The 16,384-nt window shown below is 39.1% G+C and overlaps 1 protein-coding gene across 10 annotated transcripts in view; it reads right to left on the bottom strand.

Annotated features, from left to right (window-relative positions):
• STT3A (STT3 oligosaccharyltransferase complex catalytic subunit A) overlaps positions 1–16,384 on the bottom strand; it is a 28,266-nt gene that overhangs the window by 1,854 nt on the left and 10,028 nt on the right. For all 10 annotated transcript variants that reach the window (XM_055095047.2, XM_003819909.6, XM_063608858.1 and 7 more), the window contains 11 exons: positions 15,268–15,358; positions 13,782–13,888; positions 13,053–13,217; positions 11,232–11,412; positions 9,937–10,092; positions 8,003–8,094; positions 6,781–6,936; positions 6,353–6,541; positions 5,331–5,447; positions 5,111–5,213; positions 978–1,166 (listed from right to left, as the gene is read on the bottom strand). In XM_055095047.2, the coding sequence (XP_054951022.1) occupies positions 978–1,166; positions 5,111–5,213; positions 5,331–5,447; positions 6,353–6,541; positions 6,781–6,936; positions 8,003–8,094; positions 9,937–10,092; positions 11,232–11,412; positions 13,053–13,217; positions 13,782–13,888; positions 15,268–15,358 (1,546 nt within the window). The remainder of the gene's footprint in view (positions 1–977; positions 1,167–5,110; positions 5,214–5,330; positions 5,448–6,352; positions 6,542–6,780; positions 6,937–8,002; positions 8,095–9,936; positions 10,093–11,231; positions 11,413–13,052; positions 13,218–13,781; positions 13,889–15,267; positions 15,359–16,384) is intronic.

Below are 16,384 nucleotides of genomic sequence, written 5' to 3'. Positions count from 1 at the left end.
TTGTTCCTGTCTTCACTGTAATACCCTTAAGGACAATAAAAAGTAACGGTCAAAAGCACAGAATTTGGAGCCACTCTTTGTCAGTTTGAATCCTGACTCTGCCATTAGTTATGTGACACTAGGCAGTTAAATAACCTATTTGTACCTCAATTTCCTCATATATAAAATAACAGGCTGGGTGCGGTGGCTCATGCCTGTAATCCCAGCACTTTGGTAGGCCGAGGTGGGTGGATTACTTGAGGTCAGGAGTTCGAGACCAGCCTGGCCAACATAGTGAAACAATGTCTCTAATAAAAATACAAAAAAAAAAAAAAAAAAAAAATTAGCTGGGGATGGTAGAGCACACCTGTAATTCTAGCTACTCGGGAGGCTGAGGCAGGAGAATCGCTTGAACCTGGGAGGTGGAGGTTGCAGTGAGCCGAGATCGTGCCACTGCACTCCAGCCTGGGTAACAGAACAAGACTTCATCTCAAAAAACAAAACAAAACAAAACAAAAATAACAATAGCTAGGTGCAGTAGCTCAGGTCTGTAATCCCAGTACTTCAGGAGGCCATGACAAGAAGATTGCTTGAGCTCAGGAGTTCCAGACCAGCCCTGACAACATAGTGAGACCTCATCTCTACAAAAAGTTTTAAAAACAGCCAGGCATTATGGTGTGCACCTTAGTCCCAGCTACTCAAGAGGCTGAAGCAGGAGGACTCCTTCAGCCCAGGAAATCAAGGCTGCAGTGAGCCATGATTGCACCACTGCACTCCAGCCTGGGTGTCAGAGCAAAAACCCTGTCTCAAAAAAATATACAAACAACAAAAATAAAGATAATATGACAATAATATCAGTATATGCCTTTTGGGTTGCTGTGAGGATTAAATGAGTTAACAGACACAAAGCACTTACTAGTGCTTGGCATATGGAAAATACTGTGTATTAGTAATCACTATTATTACTACTGTTATTAATATTATTATGAGTCACTCACTGGCTTCTGTGTAAACCTGTCCAAAGCGATAGTAACACATCTTGTACATGAGGCAGTTGAGCAGCACTGGAGAACCTTCACGGTCCACACGGAACTCCCCAGTTGGAGTATAATAGTCATTCTCCTTGATATGTTTGCCTGTATCTGTGCTCCCTCCAATCCGGACCATCCAAAGAAACTTGTTGATATCTAGGAGAAAAAAAAAAAGAACTGCTGCATCACAAAAGTTGCTGGAGTTAAAGCAGGTTAGTATTTCTAAGAAAATTCCTCAACATTTTTTTAATGGGGATTGGTATCATTTAACTCTAATTTGTAAAAATAGTGAGGACAACATACGGGCAAAGCATTTTTCGTCAAAATATACAACTTTTCTGAGAAATTATTATACTCCTGAAATCCTATGCTACTAGTCCAGACTTAAGCCACAACTGAGATTGGTCCTATAGATTAGCTAGGGCTAGGCTATCAAATATAGCAGCAATTAGCTACATATAGCTGCTGAGCAGCTGAAATGTGGCTAGTCCAAATTAAGATGTACTGTAAGTATAAAATACACACTAGGTAAGTATGAAATACACATTAGATTTTGAAAAGTTAGTAAAAAAAACAAACCCCAAAAGGGGGTATACTGGTTACGTGTTAAATTAAATAATAATGTTTTGATATGACTATTCAGTTAAAATTATTAAAATTACTTTCACCTGTTTCTTTATACTTAGTTTGATGTGACTAATATAAAGCTTAAAATGATAACGTGGTTCCCGTTATTTCTATTAGACAGTGGGCACGACTGATCTAAAGAGTAGTAGCTTTACCAAAAAGGTAGACAAGACATGAGTGTTCTCATTCTTGACCAACAGCTGCAAAATTATAGACCTCCAAAGCATGTATATGACAAGTCAACATTTCTGTGTCAAACACACTCCCATGCTTAATAAATATTGACACTATCATCAACTCATGATATCTCTTTTAGGGTTCATCATTTACTGTATTGCTTGCACAGGCTTTAGGGAAATCAGTTGCTACATGTTTCACTGGATGGTTAGTATTAAAAATATTTCTAATGCATAAAAAAAGATAAGATTCCTATTGCACTACTGCAAAGAGTTCGAGGGGATATCACGGTGGTTAAGAACAGACTCTGGATCCAAACTGCCTAAGTTTGAATTCCAGCACTGCCAATTCTAGCTGGGTGACCTTGGGCAAGTTATTTAACCTCTCTGTGCTTCAGTGTTCTCATCTGTCAAATTAGAAAAATAAGAGTATCTACAACAATAGGGCTGTTATTATGAGTAACAACATGTAAAGCATTTAGTAAGTTGTTTGTCACATGGTAAACATCCAATGAATAATATTACTATCTTCGTTCAGTGTCTGCATTCTTATCTTCATATTACAAATGGAGAAACTGAGGCACAGAGACTTGCCTAGATCATAGCGCCAGAAACAGGAACAAAAATAAACCCCCAGAACATCAGCTCGGCTATGATAGAACAATAGTATTGTAGCTGCCTGGCAGGTATGTCTGAAGCAAAAACCTCATAAGCTCTATGAATGGAAGAGTGAAAATAATAGGAATGGCTGGGTGTGATGGCTCACACCTGTAATCCTAGCACTTTGGGAGGCTGAGATGGGCGGATCACTTGAGCACAGGAGTTCAAGAACAGCCTGGGCAATGTGGCGAAACCCAATCTCTACAAAAAGTATAAAAATTGGCCAGGCATGGTGGTGTGTGCCTGTAGTCCCAGCTACTCAGGAGGCTGAGGTGGGAAGATCACTTGAGCATGGGAAGCAGAGGCTGCAGTGAGCAGACATCGTGCCACTGAACTCCAGCCTGGGTGACAAAGTGAAACTCTGTCTCAAAAACAATAATGATGATGATAATAGGAACTGCACCAAGGACAGCCCATTGTTCAAAAAATATGGTTGTCTACAAAAAAAGAAGCTGGGCCAGGCCCAACTTTTTTTATTTTTATTATGCCTCTCAAATGTTACAGAACTCCTATTAGTAAAGCCCAATGAATAATTTGACCTTGAAAAATAAATTCAGTGTAACAAATTAACCAAAACAGTTGGCCTTCCATATCTGTGGGTTTGACATCCATAAATTCAACAAACCTCTAATCAAAAATATTCACAAAACAAAAAAACAGATGACTGCATCTGTAATGAAGATGGATAGACTTTTTTCTTGTCATTGTTACCTAAACAATACAGTATTAACAACCATTTACCTAGTATTAGGGATTAGTATTATCATCTAGAGATGATTTAAAGTATATAAGAGAATGTGTGTATATTATATACAAATACTAAACCATTTTATATAAGGGACCTGAGCAGCCACAAATTCTGGTATCCTGGTGAGGGGTGAGGATAGGGGTGGGGGTGTCCTGGAAACAATCCTCCATGGATACAGAGGGACAACTACACTATCTTCTTTTATGATCTTCACATACATGTTTTCATGGATCTAGACAGTAACAGTGTTTTGCATTTTTCTTTCTTCTTTTTTTTTGAGATGGAGTCTCGCTCTGTCACCCAGGCTGGGGTGCAGTGGCGCAATCTCAACTCACTGCAACCTCTGCTGCCCGGGTTCAAGTGATTATCTGGCCTCAGCCTCCCAAGTAGCTGAGATTACAAGTATGTGCCACCACATGTGGCTAATTTTTGTATTTTTTTAGTAGAGACGGGGTTTCATCATGTTGGGCAGGCTGGTCTCAAACTCCTGACCTCAAGAGTCTTCCCAAAGTGCTCGGATTACAGGCATGAGCCATCGCACCCGGCCTCTGCATTGTTTTTTAATGGTTATCATATTATCTTCTTTAAAAAATAAAAAGTCTAACTTATATATCCCCTCCCACCAGAATATCAAAATTCACAAATGCTCAAGTCCCTCATATAAAATGGTATAGTATTTGTATATAACCTATGCACATCTGTCTATATACTTTAAATCATGTCTAGATTACCTATAATACCTAATACAGTGTAGATGCTATGTAAATAGTTGTTATACTGTATTTTTTATTTGTATGATTTTTATTGTTGTATTATGATTTTTTTTCACAAATATTTTCCATTTGTGGTTGGTTGAACCCACAGATGCAGAACCCACAGATATGGAGGGGAAACTGTATACACAGTATTTAGAAATACGCATGTAAGTACTAGAAGAAATAGCTGCAGGAATAATTGCTTCTGGGGACTGATGTTAAGGGGGCTTAGATTTTTGGGCAGTGAACTATCACTTTTTATTATAAACCTTCAGAACTGTTTAACTTTTTTTTTTGAAACAGTTTCACTCTGCTGCCCAGACTGGAGTCCAATGGCGCAATCTCAGCCCACTGCAACCTCTCCCTCCCGAGTTCAAGCAATTCTCCTGCCTCAGCCTCCTGAGTAGCTAAGACTACAGGCATGTGCCACTACGCCTGGCTAATTTTTGTAGAGACAAGGTTTCACTATGTTGCCCAGGCTGGTCATGAACTCCTGACCTCAAGTGATCCGCCCGCCTTGGCCTCCCAAAGTGCTGGGATTACAGGTGTGAGCCACCACACCCGGCTGTGAACTGCTTAACTTTTTAAAGTGTAAACAGGCATTACATTAACTTTTAAGGCAGATAACTATATTTGGATGTTTCTTCTAAAAATCTTTGTGCCAATAATCATAGGGCACATGGTAACCTCCATTTTACACACACTTTTATTTATATATATTTTATATATATATAAAATGTTCTCTTTTTTTACACGCTGTCAGGCCATATAAAACATTTCTAAGCTGGTCAATGATTATATGGCTTAAAACCACTAAAAAAATGCTAATTCTTAAGTTCATTGTCATGAGCCTTATATTCAGCTTGGTTTTATTACTGGTTGTGGAACTACTTCTATGCCTTAGACAATCATATAGCATGCTGTACCTACAGAAGAATTGTTTACATTTATGTCCTCTTGTTACAAAAAGAAAAAAATCAAAATACCCAAACCTCAAGTTGCAAATACTTAGGAACTTCCCATGAAAGAAAAATATCTTAGTAAAATATTAGTAAAAGTACAGAAAACTAGGATATTCATCTAGTTTTCTTAGAATCTATGTCCTGCAGCTAGAAACAGAATCAAGTATATTACCATCAGAGGAATACCCAGTGAGGCCTCCAAAAATGACCAGCACATAGCTGACATCGAGCTCCCTCATGATCTCATAGGCTTTTTCCTCTGTGGACGCCATTGCCTGGAAAAACAAATGTACAATTCTCAGAGCAAAATCCCAAGTCATATGATCCCCTCATGCAGACACATTTCCCATTAGACCTTGTACACCAAACACTCAAAGATCCCTTTATCTTACCTGCCCTACTCGAGAAATATGGGTATTATTCCATGTGTTATTGTCCACTAAAATTGTTCGGTTTGCCATAGCTGTAATCTGATAGCCATAATCCCACCAGGACATGACCTTCGCATCCTGAAAGTAGAATGGGAAACGGAAATAACAAGCTTCTCACTGTCTCTAAAAATCAAATGCAACAGAGAAGGCATCTTTGGTCTGACAGAAGTGACACCTGGCTAACTAATCAATTTCTTCACAAAGTAATGCATGTCAAACCAGAAAATAAATCCTGGCACCTGGTCTTCCATTTATATACAATTATAAAATCTCAGCACAAATAACAAACCAACATTCCCAACACTTCATCCCAGGTCACTTTATACAAACGTAATGGGGTGGGAGGTGTGGGAGACTGTACAATGTAGCCACATCAATAGCCTAGTGTCGTTAGACAATTTTCTTAAATAACCTTTTAACAGAATTGCAAAAATCACTTACTATAAAGATGGGGTGGAAACTCAAATCACATGATACGATGGACAAGAATTAAGAGACTCTTAAAAGTTTTTATTCCTAACAAATTGTCTCAGAAATGATATTCCTAATAGTTATTGTAAAGGAAATCACTTCAGATTCTCAAAAGATATAAATTAAAATGTTAAAAGCAGTTATCATAAGGTGATCACTTTACACAAGATTTATATCTTCTTGATTCAATTTTCTGATTTTTCTAAAGTGAACATGTATTATTTATCTATAACTTTTTTCTTCTTTTATAACTGGGATGTTCTACCTCATGTTAAAATCATCATATCAGTAAAAGTGTGCATGCAAAGTCTAGATAATTACTAGTAAGAGTAACTACAAAAGATCCCTGAATTGAATGGAGGTTCACCTTTAAGGCTCATTCAAGACTAGAGTTGCAAAGTTCCAGTTTCACCAAGCTTTCCACCCATCTAAAAGCTGTATGATTCACTGTAACATCAAATGTCTTCCCCTTTGCCCCTAACCCACAATTCCCACCCCTCCCAAATCTTCACCTCTGGAGTATTGTGACGAAGCCAATAATATGCTTCTCGGAAGTCATCAAATATGATCCTACTGCCATCCCCACCACGGGCAGATAGTACAATGGACGGAGAAGAGTAGGCCTCACTGGTCACCCAGGTTGAATGAAAGGTGTAGGTGATGAGAAAGAAAGCCATGACCAGTATCATCCCACTTGCCACCTAAACAAGGAAAAAGAATTAATTGTGTAGTTAACCAAACTAAATTCACACAACACAGGACAACTTCTTAGACACATTCATATAGATGAGATTGATCAAAATAAGTCAGAGGCTATATGAGTTAATTCTGACCACCTAGGACAGTGCTCTACTTTACTCCTCCCACCCCCCGCTGCCCACATACACACATACACACACACACAGAGTTTCCCAAGTCTACTCTTAACATTGCTTCTCACTTCATTCTTAATAGGGTAGGTGGAATCCTGTTGCTTCTTGCTCTTCTTGTCTGGACGACTTATGTCCAGATTCTTCATGTATGTGGACAGCACCTGGGAGACTCCAATGCCAGAGAGAATGCACATAACAGGTGCCAACACTAGCATTAGACGCACCTAACAGAGACAGGAAGCATGATCAGTCTAATCAGTGTTCCACAATTTACAGATTTCAGCCTATTAGTAGATCAAGACATCAATTTAGGGGTTTTCATCAAACATGACCTCCACAAAAAGTGAAAGAGAAAATACTTGAAACAGTTGCAGTATTAGTATGTATTTCTTAAACTTTGTTTCAATTATATGCATGTACATATGTATGTGTGTCTTGAATAATGATATAAAGTATATTTCATAACTGTGGTTTGAGACCAAAAAAATATGAGAAACACTATTTTACTACAATATATAAAATCTCTCCTCTCTTTTTTCTTGTCATTGTTCCCTAAACAATACAGTATTAACAACCATTTACCTAGTATTAGTTATTAGTATTACAATCTAGAGATGATTTAAAGTATATAAGAGAATGTGTGTATTCTCAGTGGCTCACGCCTGTAATCCCAGCACTTTGGGAGGCCAAGGCGGGTGGATCACCTGAGGTCGGGAGTTCAAGATCAGCCTGACGAACATGGAAAACCCCATCTCTACTAAAAATACAAAATTAGCTGGGTATGGTGGTGCATGCCAGTAATCCCAGCTATTTGGGGGGCTGAGGCAGGAGAATCGCTTGAACCCAGCAGGCGGCAGTTGCAGTGAGCCGGGACCACGCCACTGCTCTCCAGCCTGGGCAACAAGAGTGAAACTCTGTCTCAAAAAAAAAAAAAAAAAAAAAAAAATTCAAATCCCTCCTCTAACAATCTAGCACTGGGTAATACTCCCACGCCTTCAAGAAAAAAATATCATCTCCCGTTTTAAGACACCCAGGGTCATATTATCCAACAAAGTGCAAAAATGCTTCTATAATACAAAGTTACGAATCCAAGAAAGTTGGACCCCACAACCAGAATGTATGAGTGTCCCATACGTTCCTGGAAAGGATCAACAACTTACAACTCATTCCCTCAAATGCTCAGAGGGAAGCATGTGCACAATCATCAGTACTTTCTGAATTCTGCCAGACAGATAAAAAAGCACCTCAGAATTAGAGTGAAAAAGTCTACCAGACTGAGGGCATCCTCACCATTACAGCTGAAAAGTACATGCTGGTCACACCATACATGATGATAAAAATCCGGGCATCAGACAGGTTGCTAAAGCAGTAATAGAGGCCAACTACAAAAGAGGGAAGGAGAAATAAGCAGCTGAGTCCTGTAGGTTGAAACCTACAAGGTAAAGTATCTTCATTATATGACTGGATGATTCCACACATTTAACCCAGCAATTCCACTTCCAGGAATTTATCCTAAAAAAACAATCATAGAAACATGCAAAGATGTTTACTACAGCACACTTTAAAGTAGCAAAAAAATCAGAAACAACCCAAATGTCCAAAAACAAGGAGCTAATTATACTATATTTATAAAATGGAATATATTAAAATATTGCTGCATGAGATTATGTACTACTTGCCTTCTTACACATCTTGACACATCTCTGTGCTTTAAAAAACTAATAAATGATACATTTTAAGTATTTCTATAAAATAATACTAAGTAACAGAGAAATTTGATTCTTTATGAAGTGAAAAAAATCAGGGAAAAAACTATGATCTCATTCTTATTTGATAAATATACATCAAAATGTTAACAGTGGCTAGAGATGGGTAGTGAGAACTCCTGAATATTTACCTTTTTTGAGATGGGGGTCTTGCTGTATAACCGAGGCTGGTCTCAAACTCCCGGGCTCAAGTAATCCTTCCACCTCAGCCTTCCAAGTAGCTGGGACTAAAGGTGCACACTACCATGCCCAGCTAATTTTATTTATTTTATATGTGTGTATGTGTGTGTGTGTGGGTATGGGTGTGTGTGGGTATGGGTGTGTGTGGGTATGGGTGTGTGCGTGCATTATTATTATTATTATTTTTTTAAGTAGAGACAGGGGTCTCGCTATATTGCCCAGGCTGGTCTTGAACTCCTCGCCTCAAGCAATCCTCCCACCTCATCCTTCCAAAGTGCTGGCATTACTGATGTGAACTACAATTCCAGGCCTGTTGTTGTTTTTTTAAGACGTGGGTCTCACCGTGTTGCCCAGGTTGATCTCAAATTCCTGACCTTAAGTGATCTTCTCACCTCAGCCTCCTAACTGGCTAGGATTATAGGCATGAGCCATTGTGCCCAGCATCTTTTTCTATTTATTTACATATATTTTTACAATACACAAATTACTTTCACAGTAAGAAAAAAGTAAAAGTTGGCCAGGCACAGTGGCTCACGCCTGTAATCCCAGCACTATGGGAGGCCAAGGTGAGCAGACTGCTTGAGCCCATGAGTTCAAGACCAGCCTGGGCAACATGGCAAAACCCCATCTCTACAAAAAAAATACAAAAATTAGCCGGGCATGGTGGTGTGCACCTGTAGTCCCAGCTACTCAGGAGGGTGAGGTGGAAGGATGGCTTGAGCCCAGGAGGCACAGGCCGCAGTAAGCTGAGATTGTACCACTGCCCTGAAGCCTAGGCAACAGAGCAAGACTCTATCTCAAAAAAAAAAAGGTAAAAGTTATTTTTTAAGAGAAAAAGACCACTAACACCGGTAAATTCTAAAACACATCTGGATTGGCCAGAAGATAAGAGATTGATGAGGCTTTACAATCAGCAGTACTCATTATGGGACTTCAATACTTCCAAGAGGAAAAACAAGGGTAAAGGGGAAGGAGTACGACAGAAGTACTCAAACAAAACAAAACAAAACTGGAGTAAAAATTACGGTTAAATTTTAACTTATAACACAAATGACAAATGAACAGAAAACTGTGAGGCTGAACTTGCCAATATCTACAACTGTTGAACTTCTGACTTCTGCTCAGCTTCATACATGAGAAAATTTGCTTAGACGTCCTCTGTATTACACAACATAAACAGGCAAAGAAAAACAAAACACGAATGAGGGTAGCTTGCAAATTTGGAATCAAATTGTGATTCTTATGAACAAGGCCATTTCAGAACACAAGTCCACATACCTGGAAACATGAAGACGAGGAGCTGCAGGTCAAAATAGTATGAGGACCAGGTTGTGGGCTGATGCTCAGACACAGAAGCAATGATGGGGATGTTGTTCTTAGCATAAGAAGGATCCAGCAGTGAGTAGAAACGCCCCGTCCAGGGAGATATTTTTCCTAGCAGCAAAGAGGCAATAAATATTCCACACACACTCTTCAAACAAACATCTGATCCAAATTAATCACAACTTCCCATTTTAATAAGATGCTCAGTGACAGAGAAGGATTAGGTTTTTGCTTAATTGCCACCAATACTTAGAGAGTTTCACTCCTTCCTTTCAAACCTGAGTACTTTTGTCAGCACTGCCAGCAGAATAAAGCCAGGCTGTATATAAACTTGGAGAGAAGAACAGAGGCAGAAATGCTACCTGAAAGGGTTTTAGGCCAAATTTGGTCAAACCAAGGCCAACTGTAGAGATTAAATCAACTATATCCTCAAGTCCTGCTCTGAATTAGTCAATAGATAGACTTGAGCAAAATCAAATTCATCTCTGAGAAATCAAAGTAGAGAAAAAGAAGGAAAATTTGGCTTTCCAACTAACTAAACAGCCATGATTTAGTTTCCATGGGATTAGATGAGTGCCACTTTGGAGGGTATGGTAAGCAATATAATGACTTCTCCCACCCAATCAATAGGAAAGAAAAAAAAAGAAAGAAAAAGGAGAAAGATTCACAAGGTAAGATATAGTCCTTTCACCAGGTGTGATTAAGAGCAGCTCCAACAAGACATTTTCTGCTATGCTGAATCCAAACACTGGGCTGAAAAGTGGATTGAATGTAAAATTGTGGGATTGTACATGCTTCCGATGAAAAAAGAAATAAGAAAAAAATAATCTTTTGTGTTCAGAAAATACCCTGTCTTTTGGAGTTTACTCTATGTCTGTACCCATCTGCATTTAATAGTAAAAGCTCTGAGCCTGACCGGGTGCAGTGGCTCACGCCTGTAATCCCAGCAATTTGGGAGGCCGAGGCGGGCGGATCACCTGAGGTCTGGAGTTTCAGACCAGCCTGACAAACATGGAGAAACCCCGTCTCTACTAAAAATACAAAATTGGCTGGGCGTGGTGGCGGGCGCGGTGGCAGGCGCCTGTAATCCCAGCTACTCAGGAGGCTGAGGCAGGAGAATCGCTTGAACCTGGGAGGTGGAGGTTGCAGTGAGCCGAGATCGCACCACTGCACTCCGGCCTGGGCAACAAGAGCGAAACTCCATCTTAAAAAAAAAGAAAAAAGAAAAAAAAGCTGTGAGCCTTCCCTACCTGTCAGCATGAGGAGAGCTCCCACGGTGAGAAGGACAAAGCCTACCAGAGAGATGACGCTCCGGAAAAGAACTTCAAATTGTTGTGGATTCAACTTGCTGCGCAGGTAATCCACAAAGGCATGGATCTGGCAGAGACCAAAGACCCCAAAGGCTGCCATGTGCTCTGATGAAAGGACAGGCTGTAGGTAAAAGGATATGTGTGTTAATACTAAGGAAAAAAAAATGAGTAAGTCCAGTGCAGGCCTGCATTATTCTTATCTAGTTCAAACCAAATGGTCAAATGAGTTCTGAGGCCCCGAAGGAATCAGGGCCAATCTAGGGAAGGGTTTAATTCACCAGCCATATTTTCTACAGAATATCTGCAGCCCCCTAAAGCATAAGATACACTATCATTATCACATCTCTGGCTTTTGCTCAGGTTATTTCCTTAGCCTAGACTGTAATTTTCCCCAAATTCCCATCCACTAAAATTCTCATCATTCAAGGTCCAACTCAAATATCATCTCTTCCCAATCTGCCAAACTGAAATCAATCACTCCTCTCTATGTTCCATATCACATTAGTTCTCTTCTAGCACTTAATCATTCTTTGCCTTAGATTGGTGGTTCTCAAATGCTAGTGGGCATCATAATCACCAAGGAGGTAGGAGTGTTGAAACACAGATTGCTGAGCCCCACCTCCAGAGTTTCTGATTCAGTAGGTCTGTGTTGGGGCTCTAGAATTTGCATTTATTTCTAACAAGTTTCTAGCTGCTGCTGCTAGTGATGATGATTCAAGAACCACACTTCCAGAACTGTAGCCTATCGGATATAGACAGCTGCCCGTATTTCTTTCCCTGTAAGAAGACCAAAACTTCCTTAAGGACTATGACCGTATTTTTATTCTTTTTAACATTTTCAAGTGATTAGCAAACTGCATATACAAATGCTTTTCAACTTATGATTGGGTTACAACCCCACAAACCCATTTTAAGTTGAAAATATCTTAAGTAGAAAATGCATTTAATATACCTAGCCTATGGAACATCACAGCTTAGCGTAGACTACCTTAAACATGCTCAGAACATTTAACATTAGCCTACAGTTGGGCAAAATCATCTAGCACAAAGCCTATTTTATAATAAAGTGTTGAGAATCTCATGTAATTTATTGACTACTGTACTGAAAGTGAAAAACAGAATGCTTGTATGGGTACTGGAAGTACGGTTTCTACTCAATGCAGATCACTTTCACACCATTCTAAAGCCAAAAAATCCTAAGTCACACTTCATAAGTTGGGGACAATCTGCAGTAGGTGATCAGTAAAGAAATACTTGTTGACCTCTAGATAAGGTTTGCATTTTCATGATAATTTCACAAGAGAAATCAAACATACCACATTATTCTTTAACAGTTGTCTGTTAACCCTGTGGAGCAATGTGGTTAAAGGTTTGTGCTTTACTTCCTGAAGCACTTACAATTAGATGCCATTAAGATCAGGAATCTCTGCTACTACATGGGGTCATCTGCATTAAAAAGCCTGGAAATTTTAACTTTGATCACTCATCTAAACTCAACTCAACTAAATATCCCTCCCCTTCCCACAAACTTAAAGCCAAAGTAAGAGCCATGAAATTCAAACTCCACGGAGCAAATATTAGCAGACTCCTGGATGCAAACTTTAATGACCAGTAATTCTGTTGCTTCAACTAACACAAGTAGTTCAATATAAAGGCTGTGAATAAGTCGTACTCTTCCTAACAGAATCTAAGATAAATCAGTCTAGTTGGGGCTGCATAGAAAAAGTAGAAGCTGAAAACCCTACTCAGTCAAGGGCTCACCTGGAAACCCACAAAGGAGATCTGCATAGAAAGTATAGTGCCCAGGCAGTAAACAGTACAGTAGGCCACATAGATCCGGTGAGAGAAACGGCCTGTGAGCATCAGCACCAGGACGTGGAGAGGAATTAAGTTGATCAGGAACACATAACCTCCCCATGACGAGACCTATGATGGAATAGAAAAAAACAGTTCCTCTGAGTATGCCTCCTCAGACCACCACCACTATATTGTAGGATATCACCTGTGACTTTTTAAAGAACACTTACAGTAACTATAACTTTATTTATGCCAAATGGCTTAAAGAGTTCAAATAACTGATTTTTTTTTTAAACAGGAAAATCAAGTCCTTACATGTACAGGTCACACAAAATAAAATATATTTTAAAAAAGAAAATATAAAATCAAGTTCAAACCCATCACTGTAACTCAATCCCCTGCTCCCTTGTGGTTGCTGATGTCATGATCACATAACGAGAGGGACTCAAGCCTCAGAATTAATCTAAATGCAATCTACTGTAAGGTCACACAGAGGATTTAGGGATATGTGAGCAAGTAGAAGCAATTAAGGAAGTCTACATGTATACGTAAGTATGAACAGAAAAAATATACTGGAAAAGAAAAAAATTTAGGGGAACCTACCAGAAAAGAAAGTTGGTCAAACAATAAGTACCCATAGGAAATACAGTATTTAGAGAACTTTAAAAATTGAAAACATGTAGAAAAAGTTACCATGTAGAAATAAGCAAGGGCACACTTAGCTGCCCAACAGATGGAACCAGTCTTTACTGCCTTGATCCACATGTAGTAGGTGAGTAGCATGCAAAAGATGGCAATCCCTGCAGAAAGGACACACCAAAAATTCAACAACAGGCCAGGCTAGTATAGTCATTAAGAATACTGTTCTGGAACAGACTGCCTGGATCTACTACCAAGTAATAGTGTAATTTTAGGCAAATTATTTACTTCCTTTTGTTTCAGTTTCATGTAAGAAGTAATAGTATCTACTTCATAAAAGTGTTCTGAAAACAAATATAATTAATGCCTGTAAAGCACTTAGAAGAGTACCTAGCATATAATAAACATTAAGTAAATATTGGCCATTATTATCATTCTTTCCAAGCACTAAACATCCTGCTAGTATAGTTCTAAAGACATCTTATACTATCATTCATCATCCTGCCTCTACGTCTTAACATATAATACTCATGCCCCAATTGCCCCTTTCCTTGATATCTGCCTAATGAAGTCCCAACTTCAGGACCCAGTTGACCCTCAACCACTTCTAAAAAGCCTTCCTTGATTCTCCAGTCTGCTTTCTTTTTTTTCTTAAAAAAATAAAAATAAAAACAACAACAACAACAACAAAAACAGGGTCTTGCTCTATTACTAGGCTGAAGTGCAGTGGCAATCACAGCTCACCGCAGCCTCAACCTCCCAGGCTCAAGCGATCCTCCCACTTCATTCTCCAGAGTAGCTGGGACTACAGGTGCATACTACCATGCCCAGCTAATTTTTGTATTTCTTATAGTGACAGGGTTGCCCAGGCTGGTCTCAAACTCCTGAGCTCAAATGATCCACCCACCTCAGCCTCCAAAAGTACTGGATAACAGGGCGTGAGCCACCAAGCTCAGCCCCAAATCTCTCCTTCCACTACATTCCTGAAGTACTCTGTTCAAATTTTTATCATGGCACATAGTACTATCTCCTGTCACTGGAATTATTTTTACATGTCCATTTTAATCTTCCTTAATAGATGATGGGCCAATATAACCTTATTCATTACCTATCTCTTTAATTTCTTATAATTATGCACAAAGTAATCTTAGTCATTATCTAACACTTAATACTATGTTTTCCCAATAACATTCAACAAATGTATGTTGAATTGAGAATAAGTCAATAAGTCATTAAAATTTTAAGGACATCTACTCCCTTTATGTAGGAAAATAAAGCAAATGATTATAATGTTAAAACAATAGTTCACTATTTTATGAGTGCAGAGATGAACCAAAGACTTGTAAGAAAAGTTACCAACTACCTTTCTGGAAAGGATGATGGGAAGAGAACATGAGCTTGTCCAAGATCCGTTCCTGCCCATTTCTAATCTTCTCACCCAGTTACCATTTTTATTATTGCTAAACCATAGACTGCACTTTGTGAAGCTCTGTTGGATAATGAGGTGAGATGATCTTCTTCAGCATTTTAAAAGTCTTACCTTCATTATCATAGGAGCCAGCCACAGATCGGGAGATATATCCAGGAACTACAGCAATCATGGCAGCAGCAAGAAGCCCAGCCCCTGCATCCTGTAAGAAAAAAAGGGTAATAAGACATTAACACCAATACAATGCTGAGAAAGAATAGGGGATCCACTAGTCCATTCTGTTTATAATGAGCCCAGAAAACAGTCCAACAATTTCGAAGGTAGATGTGAGATGTTAGAAATGCTAGAAATGCTCACAGCACAAGCAAGCTAAAAACTTCATGACCAATTCCCCATGATGACACCAAACCTGACACTGAGAACACATATGCTGAGGACAGACAAATCAAGTGAGATGTCAAAGATCAATACTGTCCCAGAATGGGCTGTTTGGCTACCAATCTCCCCAAGCTCGTAAGTCTCTACCCCTAACAATATCTGTACATCACTGGAACACCAGTCACACCTCTAAAAGCCATGCAAGGACAATCAAAGGAAGAAAATTATTATTTCAGTTAAAAAGCCAAGAAAGCTAAGTGATAATCTACCTAAACTGAAGATGCTAGGAGCTTAGGCAATAAAGCTTAAATATCACCAGGCACCCTTTGAGCTCAGGAGAAAGGAGCAACAGATAAAAGCCACATTCCAAAAAAGTAAAGACTTGTCTGTTGAAAGAGTCAAATTTGGGAAAGGGCAGCAAGGAGAAGGATGAAAAAGTTTTCCAAACTAAATTCAGGCTTCCCAAACCCCCTACTAGTTTATCACCTCTCAGGTATCTCTCTAACACCACAGCACAAACTAAGAATAGCACCCAGGGAGCCAAGGTCAGCAATGCTGAAACCTGGAAAAACAGAGTCAGCATTATGGAGTCTACTACGGAAGCCAAATGGCTTAAGAATTTTAAAATAAAAAAAAAATTTTTTTTAATCAACAAATAATTGCTGAGTACATTCCTGGTAGGAAAAACTAACCGTTTTGGAATGTTTCATGTAGTTTTTTTTTCCTCTCCCTTACATTGTGAGGACTTCAAAATCCAAACCTCACATTTTGCATTTTAAATGTTTTTTTATGTTGCAATTTACATTTTACTTTCAACTGTACTCTCATAAGGACAAACAGTTGCTAATGA

The sequence above is a fragment of the Pan paniscus genome, chromosome 9, assembly GCF_029289425.2.
Source record: "Pan paniscus chromosome 9, NHGRI_mPanPan1-v2.0_pri, whole genome shotgun sequence".
Classification (NCBI taxonomy): Eukaryota; Metazoa; Chordata; class Mammalia; order Primates; family Hominidae; genus Pan; species Pan paniscus.
This window is presented reverse-complemented; position numbering and strand designations above follow the sequence as displayed.